We start from the raw sequence: 18,451 nt of genomic DNA on the forward strand, positions 1-18,451 counted from the left end.
TCATGACTGATAGTAATGTGTGTTTTTCTATTTGGGAATGCTTTCACTGCATTACCAGTGTCTTTGGGATCATTGTTAATAGTAAATGGTCTGGTTCTTATGTAGCACTGTTCTACTCGAGTATTCAAAGCACTTTATATGACATTACTCATGGACCCATTTAAACCCATTCATACAATTTTTTTAAATGCTATTTCTACCTAAGTGCTTTCTATACAGACTACAATGAAAGCATCTGAGAGCAACTCGGGGTTCAATATCTTCCACAAGGATACTTTGGCATGCAGACTGGAGCAGCTAGTAATGAAAACACCAATCTTCTGATTAGTAGATAATCTGATCTTCCAATCTGAGCAGCCAATCAGATGTTTTCCAGATGATAATACACAGTGGATCAGAATCTTACCATACTTTTCCTGTTTGTACATCCATCAATTCTGACAAGACCGCTGACTAAAATGTAACACCAAACAATAACAGTGCCTCCCTTGTGTTTGACAAATGACTGTAGGCTCTGCTTAGCTCTTCTTTCCTAATATCCACCATCAGGTCCATAAACCCTGTTGCTACTGAAGGACCATATGCACCTGTCAGGCCCTGGGCCTCTGTTGTTTCTTCAAGACATGATTTTCAGATACTGTATGCTGTAGATAGTTTAGATTGTGTTTCAGGCCTGACAATTCTTTTGAATGAAGAAAAAGTCTGGATAGCTGTTACTAAAGATTAACTGAAACATTTTAAGAAACTCTGGCTCATTGGGAGCTTTATTTATGGATACATTGTATCATTTCTTTTTGACTAAGTTTAGAAAATAATAATAATAATAATAATAATAATAATAATTGGAAATATTGAATTTCTGGTTTTACAATCACTAAACCATAATAATCAAAATGAATATGCAATATTTTATTATATAAAGTGTAATAAATAGATATGTGGACGTTTTTTAATTCAGTTACTATTAGTCCGATAGCGGTGTGCTTTACTCCACACGGGGTCAGACAGAAGGTGGCGGTATTGCCCCCGAAAGCTGTTTGAAAATCACCAAAAGACCCAAAAGAAAAAGAAGCCGGAAGCATACAGCTGTCAGTTTTGTAACAACAATCTAGTGCTGGACTTTGCATGGAGCGAGAGGGACCGGGGTAAGTTCTGCAGAGTAATTTAATTCATTGCTCTGCCGTGATCGCTGTGTTTAGAGAGCACCATGGATCCGTCACAGGCCGAGACAGTGGATGGTGGTGCTTCGAGTCCCAAACTCGAGCTTTCCCCGGCGATGCGGGCTAAAATCGAGAGGAACCGACAGCGGGCGTTGATGCTGCGACAAGCCCGTCTTGCGAGTCGTCCTTTGTGCGCTGTGGAGGGCGCAACAGCGGCCAAAGTTTCCAAGACCATCGACTCCGGAGCTGGGTTCTTTATCGACGAGGAGGGAAATATAGAGGGAGAGCAGACGATCAAGGTAGTGGTGCATCAGCCAGGTGTGTGTTTAGTTAGACAAATACGTGCTCGTCTCGTACTTACACTATTTACCTTTGTTCTTGATCACTGTGGGTCTGCGTTGTTTTCAGCTCCGGTGATTGAACCAGAGTACCTGATGTGTGATGAATGTCAGAAACCCTTTATGGACTCGTACCTGAGCAACAGCTTTGACCTGTCTGTGTGCGACAACTGCAGGTATACACTTACACACACACCTGATGTGTTTGCTGCAGTCTGTGTGCACAATTAATACTTTTATATTTATTAGATTTATTTGGTGACTTATATTTTAAAACTTTGAACCATAAACACCTGCAAGCCTCACTGATTTCCGGTGTTTAACAGCTGTTTACAGTCATGCTCCCTGAGATCTGGAAGAATTTGGAGGATGAATTAACACCTCCTCATGTTACATGTTACATGTACTGAACCTTTTTTTTTTTTTTAAACAAAACTAAACTCAGGCTTCATCGTGACGAAATGTAAAAAGAGGATGATTTGCTGTCATTTACTGTATTTGCTTGTGCATTTTATATTAAGCATTAAGATACCTAAACATTTTGTGCTGGTGTCCATCACAGTCTATGTATTTAGGGGCTTTAAAGTGCAATGTTTTGGTCATTTAGTTGCCTCAAACTTTTTTTGTGTATAACTGTCAACTTTGTTTTATATAGTCGTACAACTAAAGATCTATTTTAAACCTATTTCCTTTTCAGGGACAATGAGGAAAAGCACAAGCTGATCTCCAGGACTGAGGCTAAGCAGCGCTACCTGCTGAAGGACTGTGACCTGGACAAGAGGGAGCCTCCTCTCAGGTTTATACTGAAGAAAAACCCCCATAACCCACGTTGGGGAGATATGAAGCTCTACCTCCAGCTGCAGGTATGAAAATATGTGAAGGGCAGTTCATACAACTTTTTTAACCTATATTCACGTTATGCTAATATTCTTTAGCATTCAGTGTTGTGTGGCTAGACTGCTCACTGTGAACTTAAATATAGTATTTCTGTCTTAAAAAGCTTAATGTATGTGAAACTTTATTCATATAAAAAATGCGAAGTGATTGGTTCGCAAATCTTCACTAAAAACAAGCAGATAATTGTTTTGTTTTGAGTTTACAATGCACACGTTTTATGACACAAGCTTACCAATTAACTGTAATTTTAACACACTGTGTGTTAAAAATCGTTAGTCATTAGATTTGTGATAACATAAATAATGTGAAAATACTATTACCCAAGAAATGAGAGGCTGAGGTGTGAGTAAACCAAAGTACCGCTAAATGTTCAGTAAATGTATTAGGGTGTATGTTTTGTAGATTATGTAAAAGTCTCTTTTACATAATCTAAAAGTGAAGAAGATGGTAAAAGTGATTTAAACTTGCAGTCTTTCTAATGGACAGCAGGGGGCGATTCCTTTGGTTACAAAAAGATCTATGAAAAAAAAACTTAGTTCCCACTTGGTTTAATAACTTGTTAATCACTTTTAAACATTTAGAATTTACTGGCTACAGTGTGGCTGACTAGTCCTCGGTTTTCCAGATATTAGCTTCAACCCAAAACCAAAGATGGCTACAGCGAAATGCTTAAATTTCAACTTTAAAGCAGAATTTTACAATTCCAAGGGGGGCATCATGGTGCCAGTGTCCATCTTACCTGTACAGTCTATGGACCTGCTAAAAGGTTTTTGTATATTACAGGTGGAGAAAAGATGTATGGAGGTGTGGGGTTCAGAGGAAGCTCTAGAAGAAGCCAGAGAAACAAGAGAAGAGAACAGAGAGGTGCAGAAACAGAAACGCTTCAACAAGAAGGTCAAAGGTTGGTGTTTGCTTTGAGCCAAAATTCTCCCCTCCCAAATGGGTTACACTGAGCACTGTTAAACATCAGCTGTGTGTCTCTGTGCGTGTATCAGAGCTACGCAGAGCAGTAAGGAGCAGTATGTGGACCAAAAACACCACCGCTCACCAGCATGAGTACGGACCAGAAGAGGTTGTAGATGAAGAGGAAGACCTCTACAAGAAAACGTGCCTCACTTGTGGACATGAGCTTAGCTATGAGAAAATGTAGAGACACACGTCCACAAACACTGTTAAAGACTGATGTCTGGTGCTTCGACAGGAACGCAAGTTTCCAAATTCCTATTTGTATTTTTTCCATTTATAATAAATAGCAATAAAATGCTCTACCTAGCTCACATAATAGGGGCCAAAATCACCATTGTATTCAACACATTAGCAGTAAGTTATTTTTTTAATGGCTGTTGCACATCTTAGCTTGATTGCTGACTCAGTTGTATTTTTAGCCATACCTTTGCACATTGCTTTTCATTGTTCTGCATCATTTGAAATTTGGCAAGTCAAGGAAAGCATGATACTGAAACTTTTTGTGTAAAATGTTGTGTAAAAAATTGTAGGTCTTCCTTGTGACAAATAGGATATTTTCCAAAGCTGCTGCCTTCTTAGAAAAAGTCATATCTTAGGAGGGCAGTTATGAAAGAAGTCTGCAGCTGTTGCCAGATGTCTAAGAGTAGAAGTTCACATCACCTGCTGTAGTTTTGTTTTCATCATGGCTTTATGCTCAAGGCATTCTGGGAGCCAGTCCAGTGCCAGTCTGCCAAGAGTATCAATTTTCAATTGATAAAGACATTATCAAAGAGCAGTGGACAGATGCACCAGTGCACACACTTCAGCCTGGTCTGACCATTGTGAATTTTCACATCTTGGTTTTTATAAATGTAATTTTGTATTAGCTTTAAGGAAATGTGTAAATTTCTTTATTTGTAACGATGTAATTAAAAAAAGTTCTGAAAATGCTTTATTTTTAGGTCACTTCTGTTAGCTAGGTCGTCTGTAATGCTATTCTACAGAGCAAAGCTGTAGTTCGTGATCAGTGTGCAGCCACATCTCAACTACATTTCAGCGGTATGTGAAGAGGATGGGTGGCTTTGGCAATTCATGCTTTTGACTTAGTCTTCTACTTCCTCCTAGCACTTTCCTTGGGCTGAAAAGGGAAATTAGATTCAAGAGCTTTGTCAATTCAACAGTATACAGCGTACCAAAATGCTGTTTCACCCCAAGCCCCCCATGATGCATTTAAGTATATAAATACATCTCCAAGAGATAACTAGGATTTACAAATAAATAACATGCTACATTTCGGTAAAAGGGATAGAAAGGCACTATAACTACAATACTAACTGTATGATAAACAGGACAGACAATACAAAGTGGATTGTGCAGTAGGTATTGAATACCAGGTTCAAGTTATTGTCAGGATATTGTAGACAAGACAAAGACATGCGCAAGATGCAAAATATAGTATATTGTTCCCAGGTCCATTTTGTAGTGGATTTGTGGAAGGTTTGAATCCTTTGGTCAGTATTGTAAGGTGTTTGTAGAGGTGTATGTGTATATCAGTCCTTTGGTGGTAGTGAGTTGAGGGCTCTGACTGCTTGGGGGAAGAAGCTCTTGCAGTGTCTGGTTGTTACGGTTTTGATGCTGCGAAACAGTCTGCCAGATGGGAGAACAGTGCATGTGAGAGGTGGAAAGTGTACGTCACTATACTGTTTGCACGTCAGAGTGTCTGTTTGAATTACCAGTTCAGAGTGTAGTCAGCCAGACTTGAATGCTTAAATTTCAATAAATGAGGGATTGCCAACTCATGTTCAGTTTTAAACTTCAGAGTCACCACCAACTGTAGGAAGCAGGACATGATCCTGACAGTTTAGACACTGGTGGTGGTAAAGATGAAGCAGGTGGGGACGGGATAAAGCAGAGATTGCCACAAATGTTCGAGAGGCAGAAATAAAGCACCTGTAAGTGAGGCCAATTTTCTTGTCAGTCTTCTGCAAGCTAATGATTTGCCCAGAGTGACACAGAATGAAGTTACAGCGCAGGAAAGTAGTAAAGTGAAACTAGCAACCCAAATTCCAGCAATGCAGTTGACGTCTAGCCCTTATTCAAGTTTACACTTGAAAAGTTGCAGATTTAACAGTTTTAAATTTTGGAAAACTTTTGTAACATTTTAGTTTGCTGTGGTTCACAGGTGCAATGAGATTTGCCCAAGTTACCCATGACTGTTGAGTATCATTGAGATCATTCCTTTATTCAAATTTTCAACATGAATTCAAAACATAGTCAGTTTTAAAATTCAAAGGCTTTCTGAACATTGGGGCTTTGAAAAGCAAATTCATCCTCTGTTGCATCAGCCTTCTCACCATGAGTGAGACTCTAGATAGAGAGGGGAAGACAAAAAAAAAAAAAAAAAAAAAAAAAGTTTAGTCAGCTTTCAAATCAAAATGCAAAAATAAAATACAAATATTAGTACAAGTTCCTAACTTCAGATTACAAAGTTTAAGGCTTACATTATAACCGTTCATCCACACAGCTAAGACTTACATCACTAAAGTACTTCTCAATTATGTTATGTGCAGCCTGATACACCATTTCATTGTCATGGTTCTGCAGCATCTCAATGCGGTCCAGTCCTCCCAGCTCTTCAATCAAAAGGCTAAGCTTCTCCATCTCACCAAGCTTTTCTGCAGCCTGAAAAAGTCACAGCCAAACCCACCAAACATAGTATCATTTAGACTCAAATCTCACTGCATTTTAAGTTTTCAGTTAGCCAAGTTAATGCATTTTATAATCTGCGACATCTTCTGCCCTCACCATAAAGATGTTGTTTATGGCATCCAATATGACCAGAATGACTTTAGCATCTTTGACCTGAAGTAGGTTGATGATTGCTTCCAGAGCACCACTCTGCACCAACTGGACTACCTGCTCCACAGTAGCCCCACTAGTCAAGTTTGTCACAGCCCAAACAGCTTCCCTCTGAGTTTTGAAGTCACCCTGAGACGAGGAAGAATATTTAAAAAATTATTTGGCAGCTGAACAGATAAGCCCATTGTTACTTGTGAAATTGTTTTTTCTTTAATACAGAAAATTGTCCAAACAAAAAACCTAACACACTGATGGCTAGCTTACTCAGAATCTGAACGGCACAAGTGTTTAAGTTGCAAGCCAACCTTCGGTGTTGATTTCAGACCATTTATCACAACTTCACTTGGAAAAGAACTAAACTCCTACACTTCATTGTGGCCTTTATCCACAGAGTGATGGCTCATTAAAACTACGTTGGATCAAGTAACCCAGTAAACACAAAGGTGGTATACTAAACAGTTTTACACTTTAAATTCAGACTACAGATTGAAGGCTACTCACATTTCTCAGTAAGTGTACTAGAGGAGGAAGCAGACCACAGGTGATCAGCTGTTGGATTTGCTTGCATGGACCTGCAGCAATGTTGGACAAGGCCCATGCTGCCTCCTTCTGAATACTGGCCTTTGGATGCCTCATTAACTTGGGTAAGACATTTAGAACTCCAGCATCAATTGCAGTCTGAGTCTGTAGGTCAGAGCCACTCACTATGTTCCCAATGGAGCGGAGAGCTGGGGTCTGGTTGTCAAAGATTTATGAAAAGAAAAAAAAAAAAAAAAAAAAAGAAAAATTATATGAAGTGATCATTCATATTCAAATGCAACACTGAGTAATGACAGAGGGGAAGTATTAAATCTTCGTATCTCATGTCAGATTTTTAACTTATGCTCAAGTGACAGACCCTTAAGTTCAGAGTAGGTGTGTGTATACACTACCATGACACCAAGCTCCTGGTGACTCATGAGCTCCACCAGTCGAGGAACAATACCGGTTTTCACTACAATTTCAATGCGGTCATTGTCACCATCAGAAAGGTAGGAGATTGCCCAGCATGCATCAGATAAGATGTCCTTGTCACTTAGATGAAGCAGCTGGACCAGTGAAGGAAGCATCTACAGAAGCAGAAGATTAGCTTAGCTAGTAGCTTATCAACTGGTGGATTTGGAATTAAGATGTGCAATCTGATCACGTGTCAATACAACAGTTCCTGATCTTACCTGCTGGACTGCAGACAAGGGTGGAAATGGATTCTTGTTTCGACACAGGTTGGACAGAGTCCATGTCAGGTTGCGCAAATAGCCAACCTAGAGTTAGAGTCAATTACAGTTTAGACTAAGTTTCTTTCACCATTTTACTAGTTATCTGATAATACTATTTTAGTTGAAGAATCATGCAGTTGAACTATAACTATTATTATTATTATTATTATTATTATTATTATTATTATTATTATTATTATTATTATTATTATTATTATTATTATTATTATTATTATTATTAACAATAATCCTCAGAACTTATTTGATCACATTTGACCAATTTGATGCACTCATTGGCATTGAAAGCCATCAACATGAATTACTATACACTAGAACCAGTTAAAGGCAGTCAAGTTCCTTTGTGGGAACTTCAGTTTGACAAATTAAAACCGTATATTTTTCAGCATAATGCATTTAAACCAGTCATGATTTGGCAGTGTGGTTAAAGTGCAAAGCTAAACCTAGACTCTACCAAGTGCAGGACAATCTCAAATCCAGAATATTTAGAAGTTATCAGAAAAAGAGAAAAATGACAAGCACAAACAAAGCTTGCATAAAACTGACCGGTGTGTCTGGAGAGATTCGAGACAACAAGGCTGGGATGACATTGCACTCAATCAGGACATCGCGATAAGTTGCACCATCACCTGAGTAGTAATTACATTGTAAGCATAAGCAACAATGAAACTGAAGTAGAAGACTGGATTTTATTTTCCATATTCCTTTGTTTAGTGGAAAGACCTCAGAGTTACTCAGCAACTGAGGCGCTTTTTGAAACTCATCTCAGACTCCCATTTTCAACACCCCCCTTTGTTAGAGCAAAGCCAGACATGACAATACATTGCATTTAAGATTTAACCTGCAATGTTCCCAAGAGCCCAGACAGCCTGTTCACTAATGTGCAGCATTGGCGAGGACAGCAAAGAGATGAAAGCTGGTACAGCCCCATGTTCCACCACCTGAGGGTAGACACACACATTTAGTCTGCTCTGAAAATGGCTTGAGGTTACAAGGTTAACCCAAAGCAGACATGTGACTATAATATGTTGAATATTGACAATATCCAACATGTTGATAGATTACTGTGAAATCTGTCCAACATAACATTAATATCAGACAGCTTTAATACCTGCTGTGTATGCCAGGAGGTCCCGGAGGCAATGTTTGTTAGAGCCCAAGCTGCTTCAAACTGCAGAGTTGGCTCATCGTCCATAGACAGGAAGGACACAAAGTTAGACAGCAAACCAGCATCTATAATCTCCTTCAGAGGAGGGTTACGCTCTTGAGAAAGCAGCTTCCTGAGGAGACGATTAAAAAAAATAAAAGTTAAGGTACAGGCTTTACTCAGTTCACTTGTACCCAATAAATTCTTGGGTGTCATTAACATTGTATAAACGCCCATTACGGTTTCCCCACAGGTCCCATGTGATCCCTGAAATTGATGTTTTTCTTTACAGACAGACTGAGCTGGTAATCATCTGTGAGATGGCAGAAAGCAAGGGTTACATTTGAAGACAGAATCAGACAGATCATAATCATCCCTGAACACTCACCGGGCTGCCTGACAGCCTCGGGTCTGGGACTTCCTGCAGTCGCTGTTCACGTCTTTAATTATGTCCTCAATGGATAAGTGGGTCACCTGGATTACAGGTATGTTGTTAGAGTCTCTGCTAGTTTTAGTAGAGTTATTAAAGGTTTCTGGAAACTTACCAGCTCGTTGGGGATGTAGTCTGGAGACAGGGCCTCCTCGTCCGGGAGGGACGACAGCGTTATATTTCTTCTTTTCAAGAAATTTTCATTCTTGTGAGCTTTGCGCAACTCCACGCACTCCGTGATCCTTTTCTCCCGAAGTTTCTACAGGAGTAGATGGTGTAGCTCAGATAAAATAACCCATTACATAGAACCTAAAAAAAAAAAAAAAAAAAAAAAATCATAGTCAACTTACTGCTGGATCTTTCCCCTTATTCTTAAATTTGGAGAGCCGTTCGTCGGTAACGTTTTTGGTGGGCATGTTGGCCTTTGAGCGCACGGTAATCCAAGCTCCTGAAATAAAAACTCAATGAAACCAACCGCCGGGTGATTATATTTGTCAAAGCCGCCTCAGGTGAATCAAGTTAGATGTGATTATTGGAGGAGTCGTGCTGATTCATGCAAGCGCAGCTGTGCAGGTTTCAATTAAGTAACGAAGTTTAGGGCTCCCGCAAGGTCACTTTCAGTCTATAGCAAGAATAGAACGAACTGCTTCTTTTAAAAATATTCGCAAAAACAATAAAATAAAATAAAAGCAAAAAATGTAATTCTACTACAGACTGCCTTTTACTAGATTTTAATTTTATACGGATCATAGCTCAAATTAAAGGCTGTGGATTTCCATTTTTAAATATTTTTTTTCCTATAATGCACTCTGGAATACACATGATACATGCATAATAATACATATATATATGTACACAGTTATGAGAAATAATTAAACGCTAGCAGCCTAAATTCCTCGCACTGGAAATTCTGGGGGCTGCAGACGCTTTTGCGTAGGATTAATCTTAGACAGCAGAGGGCAGCACAACATAACAGACAAACTGCTTGCATTTGATCAAAAGAACTGTGACGAAGTTAAAGTCCCTGCTAAATAAAAAGAAGATTTTAAATGTATAATTAATTAGTTCGTGCCTATCGAACAGTTGGTTTTAATTCAGCTGTTTATTTTAGTATGAAGAATAAAAGAAAAAGAAAAAAAAGGTGGAGCTAAACAGTGAAAATGAGAAAATAAATAGATCGAAGTAGTGAAAGAGAAGAAAGTCACTGACAGAGAAAGCTAGCTAGAGAAAAAGTGACAGTGATGGAGTCTCGTCTTCCTCTGTAATGACCAGGAAGGGCCGAACAATAGTCAGAGGTTTCCCTCTGACCAAGTTATACAGTAATCACTTCCTCTTGATAACACTCACACACGCAGAGGGTCATGCGACTGTAAGGGCTCAGACTCATGTGCTGTACTGTGCTGTATAAACACACCTATTTTTTCTACTTCCTCGCCTACAATCAAACGCACAACACAATGCTCATCACAGTTGTTTCCTCTAATGCAGCACCTCAAGAGTCTTTCCCACACCAACTGACACACACACACACGCACATATATATATAAATAAGGCATGCAAACATAAATCTATCCAGCTCAGGTTTACTTTAAATGTGCTTTATTTATACAGATATAACAGCTCAGCCCACTGCAGCTCGACCTCTGCCCACCTGTATAGCCCACTGAGAAGGTCACCAAGCAGCTACAAGGCAGATGTTATACTGAAAAGGTTTTGATGCTGAATATTATACATCAGTGTCAGTCATTTGAATGAATCATTAAAAATTTTATTATAAAACAAGGAAAAAGAAAGTAAATTCTCCATTTGTGTCATCCCTCCCTGTGTCTGTTTCTCCGGCTCTGCTGTTTTCTCAGTCCTGCTTCACTGTTACTGTCAGATACAGGAAACCACAGAGGATAATAGAGATGAATGACTTCTCATGCTCTCTGACAACTTATTTTATTGTCATTGAGAGGTCAGAATGTCCTTGAGTGGACAACCAAGCAGCTGTGAGCCTTCAGCAAAAGTGTTATAAGAAACACAAAGACTTAAGGCATCCCTCTCTATGAAGACCCACTTGTTTAATGAAATGTGAACTTTCTGGACAATTACCTGGTGAATTAGAGTGTGCTACCATGTGTGTGTTTCTGTTGGACTTTTGACCTGGAAGTGCTTATGGTTCCTCAGAGACACCCCTGAGGGTGTGGGGTGTTTCTGTCCTGCCCTGTTGCTTTGACTCGTTGTTCGTGTGAACAATGTGGAGTGATTGGAGGAAATTCCACTGTGCAAGTTCAAGGCATTCACACAGTCACACCATACATACAGAGCCCACATACAAGTTAGCAGGAATGCTTGCTCTTACACAACACAGTATCATATATCAGGAACTCCAATGCAGACCTTAGCAGAAAAGTATTAGTTCAATTTTATAATTTATCATAAAAACATTTCTTACCAAATTACAGATGTAAAAATGTACTGAAATGACTAAATATCACTTTCAATTCAATTTTAACAGTTTTCCATAAATAAAAACATTTCAAAAAAGTTCAAATGAAATGACAAAGCAAGCAAACACAATAAATGCATTTTAGTAATTAATGAAAAAACCCACAACATATATATTAGAAATGCTAAACAGATAAAAACTGAGAAGGGAAAGAAAGACAGAGGTAGATATAGACAAGGGAAACAAACAGAAGGACAAGGCCAATATGATATATATGAAGAAAGTAGAGTTTCTTAAAATGCTCCTCTAATATTTTGCCATATAGGCAGAGTTTGTGGACACATGCAAAGTGATTTCTCATATTTGGGGACTTTCAGTACTGTAAAACCAGTCCCTTTCATATTTTTCCTTTTACCATGTTAAGTGTACTTTAATGGCACGGACAACTTTTACTATATGATGAAAGTGCAGCATGACATTTACGCTCACAAAAAGACACATAATCATTACGGTGATTAATACATTGTTTATTGATGCGTTATTGGTCAGTTGTGAGGTATTTCTAAAAGATTTTTAGTACCAAGATTTTTGTTACTGAATGAGCGGTACAGCTTTTACTGGTACAGCATCTGGGCTACAAACTACAAACTGTATTTAAGAATTTATTAGCAGCTGCTAGAATGAGAGTTGCCATTTACACTCAACAAACATTTCATCAGATACACGTGGGTTTGAACCTTTTCCCAACTGCCTTCGTTGTGTCATAGATTCAACAAGGTGCTGGAAACATTCCCCAGAGATCTCAGACGTCCATACTGACATGATGGTTGATCTGGTTGCTGTAGATTTACCGACACCACATCTGAATCTCCCATTCCACAAAATCCACCACATCCCAAAGGCGCTCTTCTGGATTCAGGTTTGGTGACTGTGAAGTCCATTTGAGTACAGTGAACTCACTGTCACTGTTCAAGAAACTAGTTTGAGGTCATTTGAGCTTTGCAATGTTGTTGCAATATTTTTCCAATTTTGTTTTGTCTATTTTTAATGAGTCAGTGTGAACTGTAGCCTATGTCCTATTCTTACATCAGTTGCACCACGTATGGTCTTCTGCTGCTGTAGCCCATCTGCTTGAAGGTGGTGCCTTCAGAGATGCTCTTCTGCATACTTTGGTTGTTACTGTTACAAGTTATTTTTTACTTATTTGAGTTACTGTTGCTTTCTGTCTTTCTGTCCCCTGGCCATCAACAAGGAAGTTTTTCAGAGCATTCTCTGTAAATGGCTGTGAAAATGTGAAAATCCCAGTAGATCAGCCATTACTGAAATAATCAGACCAGCTTGTCTTAAGCCAAAAACCTGCCACATCCAGAGTGATTTTACCTGTCTTCCCAATTCTGTTTGAACTCAGTTTGAACTTCAGCAAGCCTTCTTGACTATGTTTACATGCTTAAATGCATTGAGTTACTGTACTACAATTTGCTGATTAGATATTTGTGTTAAACAGTTAAACAGGTGTATCTACTCTGTAGTCTATGACTGTATAAGTAAAGGTGACCATTTACCTTTATACAACATTTATACATAACATTTTTACTAAAAGCCTCCCTAATATCCTAATAATGACAGTTAATGGCTTACTAGCAAAAGGTAAGTCTAAAGTTCTAAGTATTTCATTACCTTTTAGTAATGTCATCATTTATGGCTTATAAACCCTGTGCAGGGCTCTCAATGTTGCAGCTTAAAAGGTAGCACATGTTTAAACTGTGGCTTGTGCATTAAGTGTGATAATATTGGTAATAATCCTTTTACAACTTCCCTCCCTTCCTCCGTGTTGGCCCTTCCTTCTTTCAGTCTGTCTCCCTATAGATCTATCTTATCATTCGTCTCTTTTGACTTCTCTCCCTCCCATCCTCCCTGATTCTCAGAACAACTTGAGGTGTCTATGGGAAATCATTAGTATAGATTGCTCTGCAGTGCTGCATCAATACACACACACACAAACACACCCACACAGACATCAAGATAACATGCCCTCCCCACTTCTAGCAGGGGAGATATGTTGCAGCCCTCTTTGCTGTTTAAAGTGCATTACCAAGGACAGATTCTTGGCAGGACTTTACTTGTTCTAAGTGTGTTAGTCGCTATTGTTTTTTAGAAATGGCCTGGACGCAGTCGAACAAACGCATTTCCAAAAACGATGACAAACACTCGTGCAGTGTGGCAAAGACAAAGGTGTCCCTTGTCTGTCTGTGAAAGTCAGCGGTTCTCAGATATCAAAGCCGAGGAGAGAGCAAGAACCACAACAGGATATGGGTTAGAGTGACAGAGAGAGATTTGAGTGTGTGTGTTTATGTGAGATGTGTCAAAGATGGAGGGAATTTCCATTGAGAAAACCAAAAATTTGATACTGATATTAGACATCTTTCAAATTCTCAAACAAACTTACATGAATGCTTGCATTTTTTTATCACTATGCACAGTTTGTACTTGCTATCAAGCCTCAGGTACAACCAATTGCATTTCAAACATCTCTCTTTTTTTGCCCTTCTCTTTCTCCTTCTCGCTCTATGTCAGATCTGCATTTAGCTCCTGCCTATTAATATTTCATGTTGGCCCTCCAATACCTGCCTATCAATAACCCAGACATGACACACCTCAGGTGCAATCCATCATACTCATTACTGACCAGGCTGCAGAATTGTGTTTGTGTGTGTGCATGTGTTTGTGTGTGTTGATGGATCATTTCTTTTTGCTGACAAAGCCATAGTTGTTGGTCTATATAGACAGACTCAACAGCTGGGAGATCGAAAGCCATTCATCATTTACTTTAAAACTACACATTAACACTGTTACGTGTGCACATAAATGCAGACATTCACATAAATACACAACAGATGTTTACTGTCAATCAGGCAACTAAGGAAAAAAATATATGAAAACTTAAGAAACACTGAATACATTTTTTTTAGCTGGGTTTAATTAACGGATCGTTTCATTCTTTAATATTAGTAACTGAAATTGATTTTAAAAAAATGCAATTCAATGCAGCTCTTTGCATTTCTGGTGTACTGTATGAAAAAGATATAAAGTAGTCAGGCTTTAGTATCGGGAGAACCAAACAATTTGCCTGGATCGTGTTGCCCTGCTGTCATACTCCTCTGATGTCAAATGTGTTGAACAGACTTTTCTGCCTTCATGTTATTGAAATGCATAAATCCGGAGAGCTAAGCATACCTGCTGTGCAGCCATGCACACCACATGTCTATACAGTACTTTTAGCAGATAATTCCCTGATTTTTGCCCATGTTGCTACATTAATATGTATAAATATACCAAGTTTATGTTGCTGTAAACACAAAATCGGTCAAGTTTGTGTGTATTTATTTTTGATGAATTATAAAAAAACTGGCTGTTCACTGATACCAGCTGCAGTCAGACCAGTTGTGGTTAGGAAATTTGAAATGTTTACATTCGCTCTGTGAACTAGCGAGAAAAAGAATATTTCATGAAGGTTTTTGACTTTTATTATGCTACACTGATGCTTGGTGAGAATACAGAACTGCTTCAAAGTCAAGGTTGAATTTTCCATTTTAGATAAAATCACAGCTACTGTTTCAGGAAAGTTATTCACTGCAGAAATCCAATTTAAGTTTTCATTTTTCTCAGTCAAAGATGTAAACTGCACAGGAGAACAAACCAAAAATAAGAGTGTTCCTGAAACATGAAGGCAACATAAGTACAGCGTTTTGTCCTGAAAAGAAAGATACTGCTGTGCCAACTTGACACAGATGTGCGATAGTTAACACCTGTGATAACTGTTTGTGGATGTAGTAAAAGGGAATGAAGACGTTTCATTATATTGTTCTTGGGCCAGTCCAGTCAAACTATCATCAGCATGCAAATGTTAGTCTTGTTTTAATCCATTTGTGTGCTTTCAAAGCAGCTGTGCTATTTCAGCACCTTGGTGACACGCTGTAAAACGTGGAGTTTGTGGAAAAAGTGCACCAATTAACCCAGTCCAGTAATGGTGCCATGGTTCTTACCCATCCATCCATTTTATTAACCCATTTTTAGCCTGCGCACCTGTTGGTCCCAATTTGTGGCTGCATACTTAAGCAAATAAATCCACAAATTAACAAAGTTTAGTTAGGCTCTGAGCTGTATAGGCTCTGCTCCTGAATCATACATTGATTTGTATTTTTCAAGTAACATGCAGCCTCGGAGAGACCAAGTGGCATTATCTGTGGATCAGCCAACTCCCCGTAACAAGAAAGGGAATCAAAGCAGTGAGAGAGACAGGGCGGGGCGGAGGGGGTGCAGAGATGCATGGTAGAGAACTTCAAAGGTGAACACAGAGTTCACACAGATACGAGGCTCAGACAACAGGGCAGAGCCCACATAGACATACAAAAAAGAGACGGGGCAGAACTAAGAACATACGTACAACATACAGAGTGTGTGTGTGTGTGTGTGTGTGTGTGTGCGTGTGGTGGGGGGTCTGCATTGCCGATACTGTCAACAATAACTTCTTTCACTCTTGTTGTGAGTCTGTGCGTACCAAAAAAAAAAAAAAAAAAGCAGCTGGCAGGCTGTCAAGAGAAGTTGGGGGGCTTTAGGAGTCCAGTCAGGTCTTTGGAAGGTTAGGTGGTGGATAGATTTTATTGTGGGGGTCTGAGCCAGGTATCAGGTGTATCTAGGCTGAGAGGCCCCTTACATGGGCATCCTATTCACCTGCTGCCTGGATCTGGACAAAGACTGGGGCTCTGGGGCTCTGCTGGGCCACAGACAAACCAAGTAACCCTAGAAGGTCTTAATGGCTCCAAGATGAAGGGAAGATGGTTGAAAGATTACAACATGGGAAAATGTTGGGTTAAAAACACGGCTTTTTGATGATCTGAGGTGCTGCCGTCAACAACGTGACTTGTTTCCCACACTGCTATTTTAAATGTTGATTCTCGGAAACCAGTTCAGTTTTTGCAAGACTACACCTGGTGTTGCCAGTTTCATTACTTGTGTGATTAAAAAATGTAAAGACCAAATTTATCTGATTACTGCAAAAAAAAAAGCAAATTGTGCCTTTCATGCACTGAGCACTCTGATCAGTTTATAAAAAGCTTTTTTCAAAATTTAATATATGAATTTTCTTTATTTTTATTTTTATTTTTTTTGTACACATCTTTAAAATTAATTATTATTAATTATCAGTGTTTCTTTTAATTTTGTTTCTATAATTGGGGCAATGCAGACAGACACATGTTGAATTTGGTTTAAATTAGTTTTGTGGAAGGGATAGTAAAAATGAAACCTTATTAGTGTAGTTAGTAAGTAAATTGTATTTATATAGCACAATTAAAACCAAACTGCTTTATAAAAAACTAGAATAAATAGTTTCCTAAAAAATGTATGCTACATGTATGTACAGTGTTTATGCAATAACTCAATAGCTCAACAGCAGCTAATTCAGAAATCAGAAGTTTATAAAAGCTTGACAGAAGAGGTATGTCTTTAGCTTACAGTTCTCGTCTGTGTCAGGTGACTGAGGAGCTCATTCCAAGGTATTGGTGCAACAAATACACTTTGACTGTGGGATCATCCGGAGTGACTGAAAGGCAGACTTTAATAATTTCAAAGGAGTATAGGGCACATCATATCTACCACATATGCAGGTGCAAGACCATATAAGGCTTATACTGAATTCTGTAATGCACAGGGAGCCAGTGCAAGGCTGCTAACACTGGAGTAATGTCCTCTCTCTTTTCTGTCCCAGTCAGTAATCTGACGACAGCATTTTGGGCTAGTTACTAAAAAAATACTAAAAACAAGCAATAGATGACTAATTCCAGTATACCAAGCAGTACAGTAGACCAGTTTAGATGTAACAAAGGAATGCTTAAATGTTTCGATCAGGAAGTTTTAAATAAGGATTACTCCGGAGATTGTTCTTAGTCGGAAAAATACTGCATTTATTTGTTTCCAAAATTTCTAATTTGCATAAAAGATTATCCCACAGTTCTTAACCTTTGTTTGAATAAAAAGGGTAAAAAAAAAAAGTCCAGGTTAGTGGAGAGGTTAACCCTATAACCCCATGTTTCCAGCTAAAATTAGATAATGGTATTGCCCAACTTGCCCAATTGGTTTTAAGCAGAATAACAGTAATTATAGAAAGTCATAATAGAAAGGGGAGATGGTTCACATGTTGTATTAACAGGCATATATGTGCACATTTGTATTATGATACTCTAAAGGTGAAAAAGTTCAAACCTAGAACACTCGCTCACCACAAGCCTTGCTAATAATGGCATGTGTGATGTCTCACAAAATATTAACCAAAACAGTGGTTTGCGTCTTATTCATGTCATATAATAAGTTATTTAAAAAAAACTCTTACAGCTGTTTTTGATTGTGAAGTTGGAAAAAAAATCCAAGTAGGCCTACATCAAGGAGTGAACAGATGAGACTAGGTCTTGTGCAAATACTTCAAATGCTCAGCTGTGTTGGAATGATGGAAAAAATTGTTTAATGTAATTCTATTACATCTCTGTGTGTGTTCTTGTTGAAAGAGATTGTGTGTGTGTGTGTGTGTGTGTGAAACCGATCCTTGTTTCAGCACCAGCCTCCCTCTGAGACGCCATTAATAAAGTTTATGAAAGAAAAGACGTTTTGATTTCTGCATTGTTCAGTACGTTTTGCTGCTGAAACATACCTACTGCAGTAAAGTAAATCTAAACAATAATTATCATACCTCACTGACATACAGACGTACAGAACTTTTTGTTGAGGATTAAATAAAAACAAGGTCTAAGGCTATACTCACACCAGGCATGTTTGCCTTGTTCCGTGCCAAAGCACATTGTCCCTGCTCCCATGCTGACATGCACTCACACTTCTCGTAACAATCCAGCCTCCTGTCTCTAATTCGTAGGCTCGCTTTCATAAAACAGTGCCGACATGCACCTTTGAAAATCACACT

At 38.7% G+C, this 18,451-nt stretch overlaps 2 protein-coding genes across 2 annotated transcripts; one reads left to right on the forward strand and one right to left on the reverse strand.

Moving 5' to 3' along the window:
* The first annotated feature begins 1,075 nt into the window (after positions 1–1,075).
* xpa (xeroderma pigmentosum, complementation group A) lies at positions 1,076–4,554 on the forward strand. Its single transcript, XM_040004805.1, has 5 exons — positions 1,076–1,478; positions 1,569–1,674; positions 2,196–2,361; positions 3,179–3,296; positions 3,391–4,554. Exons 1-5 carry the CDS (start codon positions 1,208–1,210, stop codon positions 3,543–3,545), a joined length of 816 nt encoding a protein of 271 aa, XP_039860739.1. The 5' UTR covers positions 1,076–1,207; the 3' UTR covers positions 3,546–4,554.
* Positions 4,555–5,554: 1,000 nt separating this feature from the next.
* On the reverse strand, positions 5,555–9,538 carry kpna7 (karyopherin alpha 7 (importin alpha 8)). Its single transcript, XM_040004804.1, has 12 exons — positions 9,401–9,538; positions 9,166–9,309; positions 9,009–9,094; positions 8,585–8,753; positions 8,315–8,414; positions 8,020–8,102; positions 7,414–7,500; positions 7,132–7,308; positions 6,701–6,934; positions 6,146–6,328; positions 5,876–6,022; positions 5,555–5,707 (listed from the first exon to the last, which is right to left on the reverse strand). The coding sequence occupies exons 1-12, from the start codon at positions 9,464–9,466 to the stop codon at positions 5,621–5,623; spliced, it is 1,563 nt and encodes a 520-aa protein (XP_039860738.1). The 5' UTR covers positions 9,467–9,538; the 3' UTR covers positions 5,555–5,620.
* Between the last annotated feature and the right edge of the window lie 8,913 nt (positions 9,539–18,451).

This window comes from Simochromis diagramma, unplaced genomic scaffold, assembly GCF_900408965.1.
Source record: "Simochromis diagramma unplaced genomic scaffold, fSimDia1.1 OVJJ01000487.1, whole genome shotgun sequence".
NCBI lineage: Eukaryota > Metazoa > Chordata > Actinopteri > Cichliformes > Cichlidae > Simochromis > Simochromis diagramma.

What these genes read in the sequence shown, in the direction of transcription:
- kpna7 (XM_040004804.1), bottom strand. Translation starts at nt 9,466, where the DNA reads ATGCCCACCAAAAACGTTACCGACGAACGGCTCTCCAAATTTAAGAAT. An exon ending in ACCAGGAGCTTGGTGTCATG is followed by an intron (nt 6,935 to 7,131) that starts GTAGTGTATACA and finishes TTTGACAACCAG; the next exon opens with ACCCCAGCTCTCCGCTCCAT. An exon ending in TAGTACACTTACTGAGAAAT is followed by an intron (nt 6,329 to 6,700) that starts GTGAGTAGCCTT and finishes TCCTCGTCTCAG; the next exon opens with GGTGACTTCAAAACTCAGAG.
- xpa (XM_040004805.1), top strand. Translation starts at nt 1,208, where the DNA reads ATGGATCCGTCACAGGCCGAGACAGTGGATGGTGGTGCTTCGAGTCCC. An exon ending in GGTAGTGGTGCATCAGCCAG is followed by an intron (nt 1,479 to 1,568) that starts GTGTGTGTTTAG and finishes CGTTGTTTTCAG; the next exon opens with CTCCGGTGATTGAACCAGAG. An exon ending in AGCTCTACCTCCAGCTGCAG is followed by an intron (nt 2,362 to 3,178) that starts GTATGAAAATAT and finishes TGTATATTACAG; the next exon opens with GTGGAGAAAAGATGTATGGA.